The 16707-nt window shown below is 42.4% G+C and overlaps 1 protein-coding gene across 1 annotated transcript in view; it reads right to left on the bottom strand.

The window, feature by feature from the left end:
- The window catches only part of NELL1 (neural EGFL like 1), a gene marked incomplete at its 5' end in the record, with an annotated part of 294771 nt that overhangs the window by 246236 nt on the left and 31828 nt on the right, over positions 1 to 16707 (bottom strand). The window contains one exon of the mRNA XM_082485407.1: positions 7816 to 7986. Within this exon, the coding sequence (XP_082341533.1) occupies positions 7816 to 7986 (171 nt within the window). The remainder of the gene's footprint in view (positions 1 to 7815; positions 7987 to 16707) is intronic.

The raw sequence follows: 16707 nt of genomic DNA, 5'->3' as shown, positions 1-16707 counted from the left end.
ATGGCTCAGCTGAAGTCAATGAGAGTTTTCACCGCAGACCTCACCGGGGCCAGGATTTCACCCCAGGGATACTGCACAGCACATCTTTCAGTCGGGGCTAAGGTAAGTGGCTGGCGTGACACAGCTAGGGCTGAGGAAGTCCTTCTAGTTGCATTAGATCGCACACTGAAGGGAATACCACTAAAATTGCAGCTCAATTAAGCTAGGCATCTTCTGCCGATTCTTTCATTACTGACTGGTCTCAGGTATGAAAACAGCCTATAGGACTGGAAATTGCACGTTACCCCACTCCTGTGCTGAGGATCAAGCTATCATCCTTCACCTTACTGCTCTCCTTCGATGTATCATTACATTGGACGATGGTAATACAGATCACAACAATCACACAATAGCTGGTGTTTTATTTAAGTAAAAACAAACAAACAAACAAAACCCAACAAAAAACCCACCAACCATCTGTGTAGAAATAGGGCGCTTCCTCAACTCCCAGAAATATCTCGCTGTCTGAAGTGTGCAACCGGACTGTCTTTGCTGTTCTCTCAACCAGCACATCTGCAAAGCAGCTCTCACCCCACGGCACAGAACCAGAAACTCACTTGTGCCCAATCTCAGTACTGAGCCCACTTGACCCCTTTACACACTGCAGGACCATCCAAACATAATAGGGGCCCGGATAAAGCTCTCCCACCCACAGATAGGGCTGCAAATTATGCCAAGTGGCTCTACACGACACGTGAAGTGAGAGAGGACACTACACCGCTGCTGCAGCAAGACCCGTGCCACTGCCTAACAACCCAGAGCCCTGACGGCCACGCTCAGCCTTTCCAAGCCTTGACACCTTCCACCTCGGAGCACCCCCCACACCCCCAGCAGCTCTCACACCCAAGGAACAAACGTGACTGCTCCCGCAGCACTGTCTGCATTACAGTGTTGACAGTTTACCCTGTCACCAAGCAGCGCGACGATGGGGACTGTCAGGTTTTGGGTAGTAATACACGCAGTCAAGCAGTCTCCACCTCCCTGCAGTCAACTGGAGGATTTTGACAAGATTGGATTTCCAGAAAGAATTACCTTTGGGGAATTATTGCTGTTCTAAATTGAAAAAGAAAGACTCCCCAGGTACTAAACCGCTTGAGAAAACTCTAGGCTGGTGTCACAGACTGCGGCGGTCTCAGTCCCGTTTGCTCAGTCGCCCTCTCACGCCCCACAGCACTCAGGAGGATTCAGATCATTTGGAAAGACACTGTACTATTTGCTATATGGAGACGCAGCTCTCAAGTCAGCTGCTGAATAGTTCAGAGGGGTTCGCATCTGCTCTTTGGCAAAGGTCCAATGCTTTTATAAAACTATTTAACTGAAATTATACTACCATTTTTCAATTCAGCTCCAGTATTACCCTAAGCGACTTCCCGTTCTAAACTCCAGAGTTTAGCTAACCACTTCAAACGGAAGAGTTCATTTATGTTTTGTTAATCTGCCTGGCTGGAGCAAGATAATTGTTTTTATAATCTGAAAGGAAAAAACCCAAAACATTTGCTCTATCTGGTTGATTCTCAAATTACCGTGATCACCTCTCCATCGGTATGACCCCCATCAGCACTCCAACAAATGAAAAGAAAATAGAACCAAGCAATAGGAGACCTCCCCTGAAAAAAAAATCCATAGAAACAAATATCCAGATACATTTCAAACTACGCAGACTAAACTTTCACAGACTGTTCTTGTAAGTAAATCACCTCAATTTAAGGGTTTATTGCTTTGACATTAAAAAAAAAAACAAACAACCTAAATGTATATTGGACCGATGCAAAAAATAGTTGGGGATGAGTTAATACACCTATTCACACACTTTAGGAAATGACTAAATCACTTGAGGCTCGCCAGTCTTGATTTAAGATTATTTCCTCTACCATTATCCATCCTCTCTCTCTGACACACCCATCACATACAAATAAAATGAATGAATTCAAGATACCAACGGTAAAGCATAACATATTATTCCTGCCCAGTTGAAGTCATCAGCCTGCCTATCAACATTTTCAATTCACTGGAAAGCACCACAAGTCCTCAGTTCTAAATGAGAAAAAAAGAAAAAACACAGTTAAGTCTATATTCAGCAGCAGTTGGGCTTTGCAGCTACCAAATTCTGGCTCCACAGGTCCCTAAAACTCAGCAGAGTGCCACAAGCTCCTATTCAAGACCCTTAACGGAAACACCCAGAGGCTGAATTCTACTCTTCAGTGACTGACATCAGCTGGACCGGGATAAACTCCCGAAAGAAACCAAAGCAGATGCCTGCTCCGCTCTGAGCGGGAGCTCTGAGAGGCCTCTCTGCCGCAGCACGGTACCGCAGGTACTTACGCTGACTACAAGCGGTTGCTGCCTTCCCGGGGTGGTCAAAAGATCCCAGACGGGCAGGCACAGCTACGGATTGTTATCACGTGTTTTCTATAGTACTTTTTCAGCCCTTTCATAAATACTCGTGGCCTTCTCCCGATTCTATCGATGTAGTACACAAAAAAAAAGTTCAACTGATTCATCAAGGACGAAAAAAAATACATTTTCATCATAATTAGGGACTGGGTTAAGACATATCATTCAGCTTTCGGTCACACCCATACTACCATTCTGCTGACCTGTTAGCCATTTGATGAAAAAGCCCTGGCTATTAAGAAGCTTCCTCTGAAACAAACCGACAAAAAAAATCTTTTCTCAAGTAACGCTGAGTGCACCCTGAACGCTGCCTTGCAGCTCTACTGCAACTGTAGTGATACAGCCCTGACAGCAGCTGACGGGGTATGCCAGCTGGAGATCTCTCTTATGCTAAAAAGTTTATCGCCTTCGTGCCAAACAAAAGGGACAACCGGTAGGTGAAAATTAACTTCCAATCCACAGTACCACAGATGTGAAGTCGGGTGCACCTGTAACGCACAATTATAGCGCTCTACCCAAGTAACCACTTCTCTGACAGCTTCTGCTCCAGCTTAAGGAGCAGAGAAGCTATCTGGGTCACAAAATCGTATTCAAATGTTGAGAGTAAATTACCTAGCTGCATAACACTGCCACCACGCCATCTTCTCTCTCAAGAGAAAGTGTTTTACAGTAAGTAAAGCAGTGAATCCCTCTTTTAAATACATCCCTTAACCTTGTTTAAATGTATCACATTTTAATTAAAGTCACAGGACTTTGTTTAGAGAAGTTGAAAACCTCAGGTTGGCAGCCAGAATATCTTATTTATAAGAACTCAGAGGTCTTGGATTCCCATATTTGGAGTACGTGGCTTTAATTTATTTATTTTTCCAATTAAAAAGTTCTCACTGCTCATGCATTTTTTATTCCCTAATGCTCTGTTCTATCAGGAGAAACATAAAAGAAGCAGACATGTTTTTTTCAGTTGGAGACTGCTTCCTAGCCTGCTCCAGTTTTATAATCTATTCTCTTATGCTCTTTACTAACCCCCTCCATCAAACAGCTAAGAGTATCCATCAAAACCACAGACTGTATTCATAGCAAAAGGCACTCCAGCACATATTTTCACTGGAAAGCATTAATTTTTGCAGCGAAGTGCCTTTCTCCCTTTTACGCCTGCAGACAAGAGTTCAAGTAAAGGAATACTGATACTGTCTGAAGAGGTGAGTACCTTCGTAGCAATACGGTTAATGAGAACTAAAACAATAAAAATATAAAGCAAGCAGCCTTCAGGCTTACCTCCCCAGATTAATCAGACACACTGAGAACAATTTGGAATTTATATTTCTTAAATAAATTGACAATTCGATACTGCACCTACAACCCTTTAAATCGTAGGCTCCGTGCTATTCCTTCGCTCTTCTCTTAACACAATTAAATGCAGCATTTTTCTGTGTTGTTCCCGTTGCAGGGGGCACGCATTGCCGCGGCCCGCCGGGTACCACGAGCAACATTACACACTCAGACTCTACAGCTGAAACCAGTTCCCAGCAAAGTGAAAACTAACGCCAGCTCTCGTAGGACTGACTACGCGAGTCCCCCGGGGTTGCAAATCTCCTGACAACGCAGGTACGTACAGCAGGATCCTTCACCTCCGCTCCCCGAAGAGGCCAGATTTGGGAAGGTGTATGGCAGAGTTTATTTCGTTGGCCTTTAGTGCCACAGGCTATTTAAGGACCCTCTGACGATGACGCAGTTGTTCTAGCTCAACCTCAACACCCACCAGAAAGCCCCTGGCAAACCCCTTTTCCCTAGAGTAAGGGAGCACAGAACCTACATGTAACCCATATTTTGAAACAAGATTTGTTTGCCATTAGTGGACTCTGCACTGGAGATGCAAGGAAATTAACAGCAGCGTGCTTAATTTCCATGTTACTTCCAGCACAGGTTTTACTTGCGCATCAGTTGTACGTTCATAATTAATATAGTCTTTCCGTATTGCTAAGATTTCTGAACCTTACTAGAATGTTAAAAGCATATTAGCAACTACGCCCGCTGCGTATTACGTCAGTTGTCGGAGGTGTACCCCTGGCTAGAGGTTACGGCCCAGGCCAGCACAAAGCCTCTGCAAGTCAGCGAGAAGAGTCCAGTGACATCCAACAGGCTTTTAGTCCGGACTCGAATCTCTCTCCCCCTGTCAGCAGCTCCAAGCTCCTAGCATCAAACTCAGCTACAAACCTTACTCCTTGTTCTTGAAAGAGCACCAAAAGGAGCAAGAAAGACGCAGCAGGAGCTGATTTCAAAAGGACACGTACTTGGGCAAATACACCTCCTTTGATACGTATGCCTCCCCCACCATCTTACATCTCATTAGAACAGAGGCAATTATACTGTTTTAAAGATGACTCTTAAAAGCACTAAAGGCTTTTAGCAGTTCTCAAGTACTCTTCCCTAACCTATCCAGGTCTGAAAAACAAAGTCGACTTTGATTTGAGTCCAAAAGACAATCAAGTACCAAATGTCAAAGCAATTTTACAAATCAGAGTAATGTGGGTGATAAGGCTAGGAAGAATAAAAGTCGATTCGACTCTCTGTTTACAAATCAAAGGTTTCATCTCCAATGCTTTCTGATCCACTGCAGGTTTTGGAGGCCAGAGACTAGCTTTGGGTAGCAATACAAATCCTGTAGCAAAGTCGGGTTGCGGCTGGATATTTTTCCCAATGCAAACACTTCCAATGCACTCTCAGATAGCGCTTTAATAACACCGCATTCAGAAATCACTCACTCAGAACAGCCTTCCAAATGTATAACATATTACCATAGCCCTAAACAAAAAGAGTAATGGATTTATACAAATTGACACATAACTAAGGAAGCAATGTTGGAACCCCTGTGAAGAAATCCTGTAGGAATCCATGGGATTAATTTTGTTGGTCAATTTTTTTTCCTTTTTGCTTTGGGGTTTTTTGTTTTGTTTGTTTTTACAGGGGAAAGAACAGTAAGTAAAAAGCACAGAATTTCTTTAACTACATACACTTTGAGCTAAATTCTTGTTCTGACAACACCGAATCTCTGCAGGAGGTGGGACAGGTGAATCTATTGACTGCAGTCGTATTCTTTCCCTGTGACTGACTTATTCAATTAAGTCTGCAGAAGCATCGCTTCTCATTAGGCATCCTGAAAACTCCTGAAAGCCAGTTGATGCCACACTAGCCCAAAACGGTGATATTTAGACATAAAGTCTACAGCCCTCAACACTGGATGCTGCGCATACTTTCAGCTGCCACTTTCCTAACACGAGCATGAGGAAGGCTTAGGATTTGCAGCAGCGCTCAGAAGTACCCCTCATTGGCTTACTCTTCGTTTTCACTTCTTTTGACTTTTATTGTACCGTCATCAGGAAATGCTAGTGCGAAGATGAACAAGATGATGACTTCTCCCCCGAGAGCAAAGGTGGAGGGGATAAGATATAATAAAGGAAACTGTAACACCAACATTCACAAAATTCTCTAATTAAGTGAACAGAGATGCTACAGTTGAGTCAGGAACTTAAAGACTCCCCCTCCTCCCTTCCCCCACCACTTTAAACTTCTACGATGATCTGCCCTCAAGTCATGCTTTCAAAACTATTCCCATTACTTTTTCACAAGAGTTGTCAAACTACCACAAATACACAGCCAAACTGAGGCATTTTAGGTATGGATTTATGCTGGGAGCAGCCTCGAGATGTACCACCTTCAGGGAAACTCTTAGATGGCTCAGCCCTGTTTAGACCTACCCGACAGAGACAGTTATGCACGTTTATCACCTAATATGACAGCACAGCTCGTTCTGTAATTGTATTTATCTACCGCTGCCTGTTGATGTAAAGAAAAATCAGGTCACAACCATGATCTGTGCAGCGCTCTTGTCCCTGGATAGACTGCTGCACCAGGCAGCCTTTTTGTGTTATCTTCCTTTCACGTCGTGTGCAAGGTGGCAGCCAGCAAAACAATCTGCTAAAAAGGGCCTTCCTAAAACACATTTGCTGTTCATTTAAAAAAAAAAAAAAAAAAAAAATCATAGGAGATAATGAAGAACCTGTCCCAAAACCCAGTATGTCAATAAACAAACAAAAAAGTATACTGCTGTAAGCAAAGAAATAATATAACTGAAACAAATAATGGTAAGATAAATAAATCAGATGACCGAAATGAAGACGATCTTTACAAATTGTCGATTTCATGCCTCAATGAAATTAAAATTGCTGTAAGCATTTAATTGCTTCTAGGGTCCAAATAAAAGGATTCAATAAGCAACCTTCCTTCAGATTAGATTTTTACTGTCAGTAGTTAATGCAGTTGCAGAAAATGGTTGTTACCTTCTGCTCTAAACAGTATCTCATAATTACTGTGGTCAAAATTTAAACTTTTTTCAAGTGTTCCAAATAACCACATACTCCCATAATACTCACATAACTTTATTCCGCCCACCTGAACAAAACGAAGACTAGAAAAAAATATCTGCTACCATCACACTATCCATTTAAATACCACAATTCCAAAATGCATATGCTGATCCTCTTGCTGAAGGCAAAGATTATTTTTATATTAATTTCAGTGCAAGAAGACACAAAAGTAATGGCTCATTTTCCTCATTCCTGAAGACTATTTCGAAGGTCCTGGTTTCAAATTTTCTGAGTTTCTTCATCAACCGCTAAGTTAACAAAAGCTGGTGTCCTCAACACATTGTGAGATCAAGTCCCAAAGGAATAGAGATTCTAGGGAAGAGAGATTCGAGGTTTGCTGCTTTTTATTCCTTGAAATCCTGACAATCTGCCATCTTGCAGTCTTCACAACTTTTAAAGGGAAGAAAGCGCAGTGACAGACAGAATACCCTTCAGAAAATAAAAAGCACCAGCTCTAGACATGCCAAAAGAAGCTTCCAGGTTTCTCAGAAGTTTTCAAGTGGGACAGCTGGGGGGGGGGGGGGGGGGGGGGGGCAACAACAACAGTAAAAAGTGCATCGCTTGATTACGGAAAACGAAATTAAAATGCCTCTGACACATCTATCTATTCTTCAAGTTTTCAGGTATGCTGAGTGAAGCAGTTCACAAAAGAACAGGCTGCACACCAATCTATCACACTTAAATGCAATCACAGTCAAACATAACATCAGCTAGTGCCTAAACTACCGAGATGCATTTAATACTCCCCAGTCGGCAATCAACCTTTTCCACATTTGTTCATAATCACAATGAATTGTTTCATTTTAATGCTTTGTTTTCCCTTTCTTATCCCATAGCAATTTACCATGCTTTTTAAATCAGATATTAAAAAAAAAAAACTCCTTTTCCAATTTTATTCCTGTGTGTAAGTAGAAAGCGTTTTTCAAAATCATATACATTACTGAACATATTTTCTTACCTATTGCAGTCCACGTGGAGCAGAAGGTGGGATGCACTAAGTGACACGGCAATCTTATGCCACTGTCCATCTGCCAGACGGTACGGGAACACCTCTGTTCTTGACTTCCCATTAAACCTGTAGTGATATCTAATCTCATCCCGTAGGCCACTGCTCTCCAGTTCAAAATAGCTGTATATAAAAAATGAAGAAGAATCAGTTCCATTTTTTGGTTTATTCGTTGTTTCTTTCCCTTTCTTCCTAATTGATAGAGTTCTTTAAGCAAACATCACATGGAAGGTCACAATCTAAAAAGGTTACTCAGCATGAATTAGCTACCAGTTCATCTTCTAAAAGAGACAGAGAGACAAGACTATACGTTCAGCGCATTACAAAAATAGCAATACCACTTATGCGAAAACAGCTCACATTCAAAACACCATTTGACAGTCCTGGAAAACGAAGTCGTCTTCTTACCCATAGAACAGGTTAAACTACAAGAAAATTATCCTTACTCTTTCACCAAAACGTTTTCTAGGAATGCAGGATTTACAAGAAATGCAAAAATAAAGTTCTGTACATATCATTACCAATGTACAAACAAAAAGCCATTAAGGTAAGAAAGCGCCAGGTGTTCATTAAATTTGTATTTACTATTTGCAAAACCACTTCTTAAAAAAGTGTTTCCTTTTAGGACTCCCCTACACGCAATTGTGCTTAACTCCTTTTCTGGCTTATTGTTACAGTCGTAATTGTTCAGCTTTACAAGGGAACAAAACCTCCTGGCTGGATTAGGCGTCTCAACACCTGGCATACACAATCGAAACCTTCAGACAGTTGTCACCAGAGAACAGTCATCGGAGAGCTCACCAAGTACAGCTATTAACTGGCTTCATGCCGGCAGGAGGAGCCAGTTCTTCTAGGGTGACTTTAGCCCTTACAGGTGGTAGCACATTGACAGCTACAATAGCGAAGCCTTCTCTTGCCCCTCAGATCACACCCAGTATTTACAGCATATCCAATCAAGGTGCTCTTTTTCCTACTAAGACGAAGCCCCGGGTATAGAAAGAAGGAGATGCAGACCTCCTTTTATAGTAGAAATACCTCTACAACTAATGGCAGACGTGCGTTTGCTCAGCTAGTCCCTACCCCCGTCTACCTCCACAGTGTCATGTTTTTCCCCTTCTGCACAACACCAATTTAACACGGCAGTTAAAAGATGGGTGCTAGTTTGGGGGGGTGGGGGGGAATATAGTAATGAAACCCACTTCCCACAAGCCTTTTACACTGCTTGCCAGTATGCGCAAGAGTCACATGCGTGTACACTTCATCAAGAATAGCTCTTACCAGTGAAGCGGAGGCTTTTTAGAACATAAAAACTAAAAACCAGAGTTCTGTGGGAGGAACTTATGAGCTAAAACAGTAGCTGGGAACACGTGCAAAAGATCACAGCAGACTGGGAAGGGGAACACCAAGACAATAAATATTGACCCAAAAGAGAAACTCAAACCCTCCTCCATCCCGCCAGGGCCTCGCCACTACATCTTTCACGCAACACAGGACATTATCAGGTCACCCGAATAAAAGACTCAAGTGGCAAAGTAAAAACAGTCACAGGCAGATAAAGGCAAAACCAAAACAGAACGAAAACGCAGCAGGCATACGTACAAATAAAATACAGGCAGTATAGAGTGCAAAACATAAGAAAGACTGGTGTTGTGAAGGAACCGGCCTGCTCCATGCACATAAAAGGCACAAGGAGGGGGGCAGAGAAACGGCAATTTTCCAAACGGGAGAACAGAATGTTGCTTCACAACTGCCACCACCCCCTGTTAAAATACCTAAGTTACATTCGTAAGAAATCTGGAGAGGATTTTTTTTTTTATTATTTTATTTTGATGCTCAGTAAAAGCATACAGAACATACTGCTGGTGGCATTTTCAAGTCAGGATAGCACTAAGACAAACGCTTTCAGTCAGTGTAGTCTGTGCAAGTCAGTGAAGTCATACTTAAAAAGTTAAATGCTTCATAATTGCCATCTGCTGTCAAAGCACAAAAGGAAGTCATTAAAGAAACTTTCTCTCTTGTTCAGATAAACAGCAGTGAGGCAGAAAACTTAGAAAAAAATGAGGGAGAGCTACATAACACACTAGTATCTCTCTCACACACAAAGTATTTGTATAAATATATATATATATTTACATGGGTGATCACAGAAGCTTAAGAGCCTGAGAGCGTGACAAGCTCCTGTTGCAGGAAGCACATTGCTTTCTGCAATCATTCTTCATAATCTCTTATAGCCACAGAGCTAATCACTTACTACACAATGTTTTGTTTGTTAATAAAAAGGCAACAGCCCAGCCCTGGAAAGGTCAGTCAGATACTGTACTTAATCACATCTCTGCTCTATTATTTGAACAGCACAGGGAATTGCAAAGCAACCTAGTTTCTCATCTGACAAGCTTTAGTGTCAATAGTTACCTCAGGTCTAAAACCAGCTTGTTGCTTACACGCTGGGTTTGTTGGACTAATTTATATAATACAGAAGTGACTAGTTAAAATTTACTGTGAAAGCCAGCACTAACATTTTTATATATGTACACCTAACGCACCGCTAAGTGCCACAGGACTGTATAAAACACTACGTTTTACCTCTTCGGTGACAGGAAAGGAGGACGACAGCAGACAAGTCCTGCACCTATTTTTCACCACCCGTCAACAAGCGTAAATCAGAAGCAGTTACACTCAGACAAACATCAGAAAACAAAAATCAACAAAATCCCAACAGCGGAGACTGGATGGATTAGCTCAACATATATCTATCTCAAGTATTTAAAAAGCGCAAGGCAATGTAAACCTACACTCTTGCACCGATTTATTTTTTTTCCCCAAGATGCACAAATTCACATTGAGATCTTGACTACACACATACTTCGCCGTGTTCACACAGAAGATGTAGTTGTCTTTTCTCTACCGGAATATAATTCATGTGCAAATAGCTTTCTCAATAGCAAACATCATCTTTTCTTTCCTCTTCCCACCAGACTCTGGAGTAAAGCCTCCTCAATAGCAATGACATAAAGGCCATTCACTCCTGGGAATAAACGCGCCTGCTCTGTGTTCAAGTTCTAATCTGCAAATTGTGGAATGGAAGACAAATGAGTAGGAAAACATAAGCTTAGGCGAGAAATGAGCAACCAGTAAGAATATAAGTAAAGCCAGAGAAAATAAATGGATTTTGTTCTTAATATCTATCTCATCTTTGAAATGCCATTGCACAAGTTTTTATCTACTATAAACCAACAGGTAAATAACAGGGGGAAACCGACGGAAGCTGCCATACAAGAGGCAAGAATATGAACTCATCTCTAACGGGCGTTTTGTAGGTACTTTCCCAGTATTTTGCAAGGAAGAAGAAACCATCGGAACAGAACCAGCCAGGGTTCCTGAAAGGATCGCAGCATCAGGAACCACCTAAAGAGATGTATCCTCAGTAGGCGAGTGTGACTTTCAATGTTGCCATGAGGCCCATGCGAAAACCCAAAGGACGCCCCCGAGTACTACAACGACTTCTGCACCACGTCTGCATGAAGCCTGCGTGTCAGCTTGCTGCTATAGTCAGCCCCCTGCTACCCTCCTCAAGACCTTTTCCAAGAGAGGCGTGAGGCACTAATATACCTGTCAACTTGTTAGCACCGAGAGATGGTTTCTTGTTTTATTTGTTCTTTCTCAATGAGAATTGTTTTTTATATTTTTTAAACAGGTGCGATCAAAAATAACATGCATTTTGACAGACAAAATTCTCAGAACACATGTATTAAGACAGCTCACTTTATGGAACAGCAATACGATATGACCTTGGCATACTAGAATTTCCATATTTGTTAAGCTTGTAAGCTACTGCTGGCTTCTTTTATACAATTATAGAATTCAAATGCTTTTTATAGATCTGTCTGCAGCCTCTCATTCAAATCCTAATGTGCAAGAGAAAAACACGTTGCTATATTCAGATTAATTTTGTGCACATCAAAAAAGTTGGGATAATTTAAGATCACGCAATGTGCTCTACAGGACAACATTATTCCACAATCAACTCAAGATGCTTTGCAATTCTTTCGGATAACTTTCGCAAGCCCTATGTGCCCTTACATGCATGTACTGTTATGAGAGGATAAAGCCTCACTCAGTGATTTTTAATGCCTTTTTTTGTTTTTGATATTCCCTCTTTTAGTCACAACCATAGTGAATCTTTAACTTTGCATTTGAAAGCTCATTCACTTCCAGACCAGGAGAAAAAAGTGTCTAAAAGTATACTGGAAGTTGAAAACAGCTGGTGTGGTTGTAATGACCCCAAAAATTGGAAAAGGCACTGTCAACATTAAATAAGAGCATGTAAGACACCTGGAGCAGAAAAAGCAAAGCATTTCTATCAGGTGAGTTGGCTCAATCCACCATCTGCATTAAAGAAACTTATTCATCCACTCATCACATCTACCACAGCAGTGACCTTAACCTGTGACAAACACCACCACGTTCCATTCAAAGAATTTACTGCTGTCGGGTTGTAGAAGTGGCAAAAGGAAGGAGGGCCCACAGCCTCGAAATACGACTCGACCTCAAGAAGAGCTCTGGGGTACATGTCCTTCTGAACCTCCTTAGTGTACACAGCACTTTTTGTTCTTACCTTTACGATGCTAACGCCTATCGCCAGACACTAAAATATCCCACAATGAAGACAGGGCACCATCTGGTAAGCACAATACTGATTAAATGCTCTGATAAGAGCCCTAAGAAGTAAAGCAAAACTACTTTTTGCGTTCAGTTCTGGAAATCTTCTCCTTTATCACTTTCAAACATACATAAAGCAGAGTTATCATTCTGACTTTACAACTTCCGTCATCCCTGATCAAGTGCCAAATGAAGCCCCACAGCCTCTTTCAAGGAGCAGCACAGCACTTAGAGCAGATGCTCTTAGAGCTACTGAACAGATGTCCCAGGGCAAGGCAGCAGGCACAGATGGCATCCCTGCGAATATATACAAACTTGGGGTTGCCATCTAGTCAAAACACTTGTGCCTCTGCTTAACATTGTGTAGGAGAAGGTCACAGAACCACAGGAGTTCAAGGACGGAAGCACCGTTCACCTTGCACATGCTGCAGCAACACTATGATGTCAGGTCTCTCAAGTGCTGGGAAAAAAAAAAAAAAAATAAATCACTGCCATGATAAGAATTAGGCTGTTATTGAACAGAAACTTCCGGAAAGTTCTGTCAGTCTGGTCAAGGCACAATTTCTTGTATTTTTTGATAGCAAAGAAAGTTCAAGGAAAGTTCAGTGACCAGCCCATTTGATGTCATCAGCTAGAAGGTTCGGGAAGCTTCTGCACAAATTTGCCTATTTGGACATGTTTGTGCACATCCCTTTTTCATTTCACAATAGCATCGTACCAAGCAGAATATCAGAACATTTAATGATGTTTAGTGATAAAAATGGCTTCAGGCAAGACTGTGCTTTAGCATCTTTGCAGAAGCGCTTCTTGATGTATTCAGAGACAAACAGCCAACGCATCTGCATCCATTATCATGCAGATTTGGGGATTTTCAATCTACAGAGATTCTGTGATGAATCACAGATCATTATACTTTTGGCCTTTCACTGTTCCTTACCACAGATTGAGTCTGTGTGCGGAGTGGTACAAGCAGCACATTGGTATTTCAGTTGTGCTGCCAAGTGGCTCAGCCTGGGCAGCAACATAAAAGAAACCGAGATCTTGTTCTAACTCTCCCCAGTGGAAAGCAAGTCAGGCCAGGATCATGCGCTGGGTACACTATGCTGCAGGCGTACGCCCAAGACCATCGCCACTGTCAAAGAAGCCACACAGAGCAAAAACAGTGCCTCTGAAACAAGAGAGGCATTTGACTTCAAACAAAAGTAAACATTCACCTTGCAGTTGTCACCGTGGCTCTGTATGGGCGCAAAACTAGAACAACTTACAGCTGTCAAGGCAAATATTTCAGTCGCTTCCACAGGCACAGTTTTTGTACCCTACTTACTCTAAAGTGACAGGGTAAGATCCCAAGCTCTGAAGCATTACGTACTGTCAGACACTGGATTTCGAAGAAATGCTCTCACACGCTCAAGCGCACAGATCTAGTCCTCCGCTACATATGCATACTTACAAACCATACAAAGCTACTTTTTACAGCTCGTTTAAATATGGACAGATTGAGAGGCTGCACAGCAAAACCATACATGGCCAACCTTCACTTAGGTGGCATTAAAGACTTACTACTGTGGTAGAGATTACGTAGTGATATAATCAAAGCTTACGAGCAAACTCAGACTGACATCAGGTAGCACAAAAGGTGTCATGAATAGAAAGAGGATCATCTGTGACAATGAAGGTATCTTGCTGACAAGTCAGATTAACTTTCTACAAAAGAAAATGCAAAAGCTGAATCCCATATGTTGCACAGACAAAGACTTTATCATCACCTGCTGCATTCCACAAGTATTCCTCCTATGCAGGCAAATCCAAAATAAACCAAAACTCAATACTAAATTATTTCAAATCTCCTAAGTAAAGCCTGAAAGTTCAACTTCACTGCACTGTCGGCTACCTAAAAAGGATTCTTTCAAACACTTGCTTCCTTTCATTTCAAACAAAAAGAACTAAATCCAGTCAATTAACAACTTTATTTTCCCGTTCTGACCACTCTGAGGGCAAGAGGAATCATGTTATATCAGCCTAGCTTGAAACTTTCAGCAGTAAAAACCCCACACTGACATTTTGTCTTTTGTTCTACAAATCTTCTGCATGGCAGCTGGGCATGCAAGATGCAAGGCATTAAGCATTTATGATGCTCAAAATATGCATTTGTGTACCTGCAACTAGGCAAAGGTCATCCAAATACAAATTTACTTTCCGCTTTGATCACATAAAGAAAAAAAAGGAACCCCAACATCTGCCTGCCAGCTAAAAGACAGCTTGAGTCAGAGCTGGTACAAAGCAGCTACTCGTTTTCATGGCATGCGTCGCAAAGATTGACCTTCGGCATTTTTGCTTCTATTTCACGTGTTTAAAAATCTATCGTCAATGTGGCTGCTACCTGCCTACTATCTGAAAAAGACCTGGTCTACCTATTCGTAGTAAACCGAGTAGGTAGTACCACACTGCACCTAAAAATAGTACTGCTCTTATCAGGCTTCAGAGCCAGCACAGCCAGCGGGACAGAAGAGAGTCTCTCATTTGAAGTAAGGTGAAGTCATGACTCCTTAGCTGCTGCCTCTAAAACAAACCAGAAAAATCCCAACACATATGATATACGTGGTTTTCCTTATGTACATACAGACACAAATGCCTACGAGAACCAAGACGTCTCTACTAAAGGCAGGTATCTGCGAGTGGCCAAGTCATGGGAGAAATTTCATTTTATTCCCCCACAAAAAGCAGAGGCTGATCTCACAGTAAGGGACTGCAGTCTAGTGTAACCACCCCTGAAAGAGACGGCCTCACTCTCCTGCCTGCTTATTCCTACCGCATCCTTTGCGTCAGATTTCGCCATTCAGTTGCAGTAAGGCACATCAACCCAATGAAGTAGTCTGACACAAAAGTAACCCGACAGAAGCCAAGAATCATTTCTCTCCGTATCACCACTCCACAACCAAGTCACCTTGTACTCACACAATTACTGTAACGACCAAGGAACGCAATCCCCAGTTACACTCTCAAGTAGTCCTTGAAGGGCTCGTCATCCAGAACCCTTGACGAAATATTAGTCTCCCCAGTGCACTAGTGGACCATTTGCAGTCCACAAAGCATTTGTTATCTGAGGGCCTTCTGAATGGGGGCTGATGATTTTCTTAAGGCTAACCTAGGACTCCGAGCTGGCATTAGCTCAGGGATCATCGTGGGTACCCAGAAGCCTGGAGCTGCCAGCGTGACCAGGGAGTCCCCAGCAGAGCTGTAACCAAAGCAGAGCACAGCCCCAGTCCCTCCCTCCTCATCACTGCAGCAAAAACTCAGCTCAGGGGATCCCCAAATCCATAATCTCTGAATGCCAGATTTTAATAAAACAAAAGAGGATAACATAGCCTTTTAAACTAACAAGGTCTGCCACTTGAGTCAAACTCCAATATTTGAAAACAAATTACCCAATAGCTGTGTCCTTACAAGCCAGGTTCTTCCCTCTGCTCTTGCTCTCAAATTCAGCAGCTTTTCAGCAATTTCTCATGTTATTACAAATTCCACACATTTCTGGTAGATTTCTTCAACAACAACAACAACAACAATCTCCTTTCCACTCTCTCAAGACCCAGCCACATGTCTGCTCCCTGCTGCTCTCTGGACAGCCTCGGCCTCCACCTGCCCTGAAGGCCTTCTCCTTCCCTCCCCGCTGCCACCGGAGAGCACTGGTGGCTTTCCACAGCTGGCAGTCATTAGGGGGCAGTCATTAGGGGGCAGTCATTAGGGGGCAGTCATTAGGGCAGGCACTGCGCCCCTCCTCCCTTTGAGGAGGCAGTACCCAAAAGCACACAGGCATCCTTACTAAACGGCGAACAAAAAAACAAAACCCGGACACAACACCCAGCCTAATGTCCAACCAAGCAAATGACCATCTATGAATAACATGCTGCAGACATCTAACCATCTTATTAACTAGGAGAGTTACGTTCTTAATGAGCAGCCCGAGTTCAGCGGACAGTTTTCATAAAGTTGCCTTCAGTGTAAGGTTGAGACATTTTGGTGCTTTGCCTATATCAGAGGGTCATAAAACAAGCAAACAGAATAACCCAGCATGTTGGAGAAGACTCCTGGGGGACCCACACATCCCGCTCCTGGCTGACCACAACATTTCTGCACTGTCCAAACGCAGTTTGAAAGAGTTTCAAACGATCAGCCATTCTGCTCCAA

This window comes from Vanellus vanellus (genome assembly GCF_965231255.1).
Source record: "Vanellus vanellus genome assembly, chromosome: 6".
Classification (NCBI taxonomy): Eukaryota; Metazoa; Chordata; class Aves; order Charadriiformes; family Charadriidae; genus Vanellus; species Vanellus vanellus.
The sequence above is the reverse complement of the archived record's forward strand: the minus strand, read 5'-3'. Positions and strand labels throughout refer to the sequence as shown.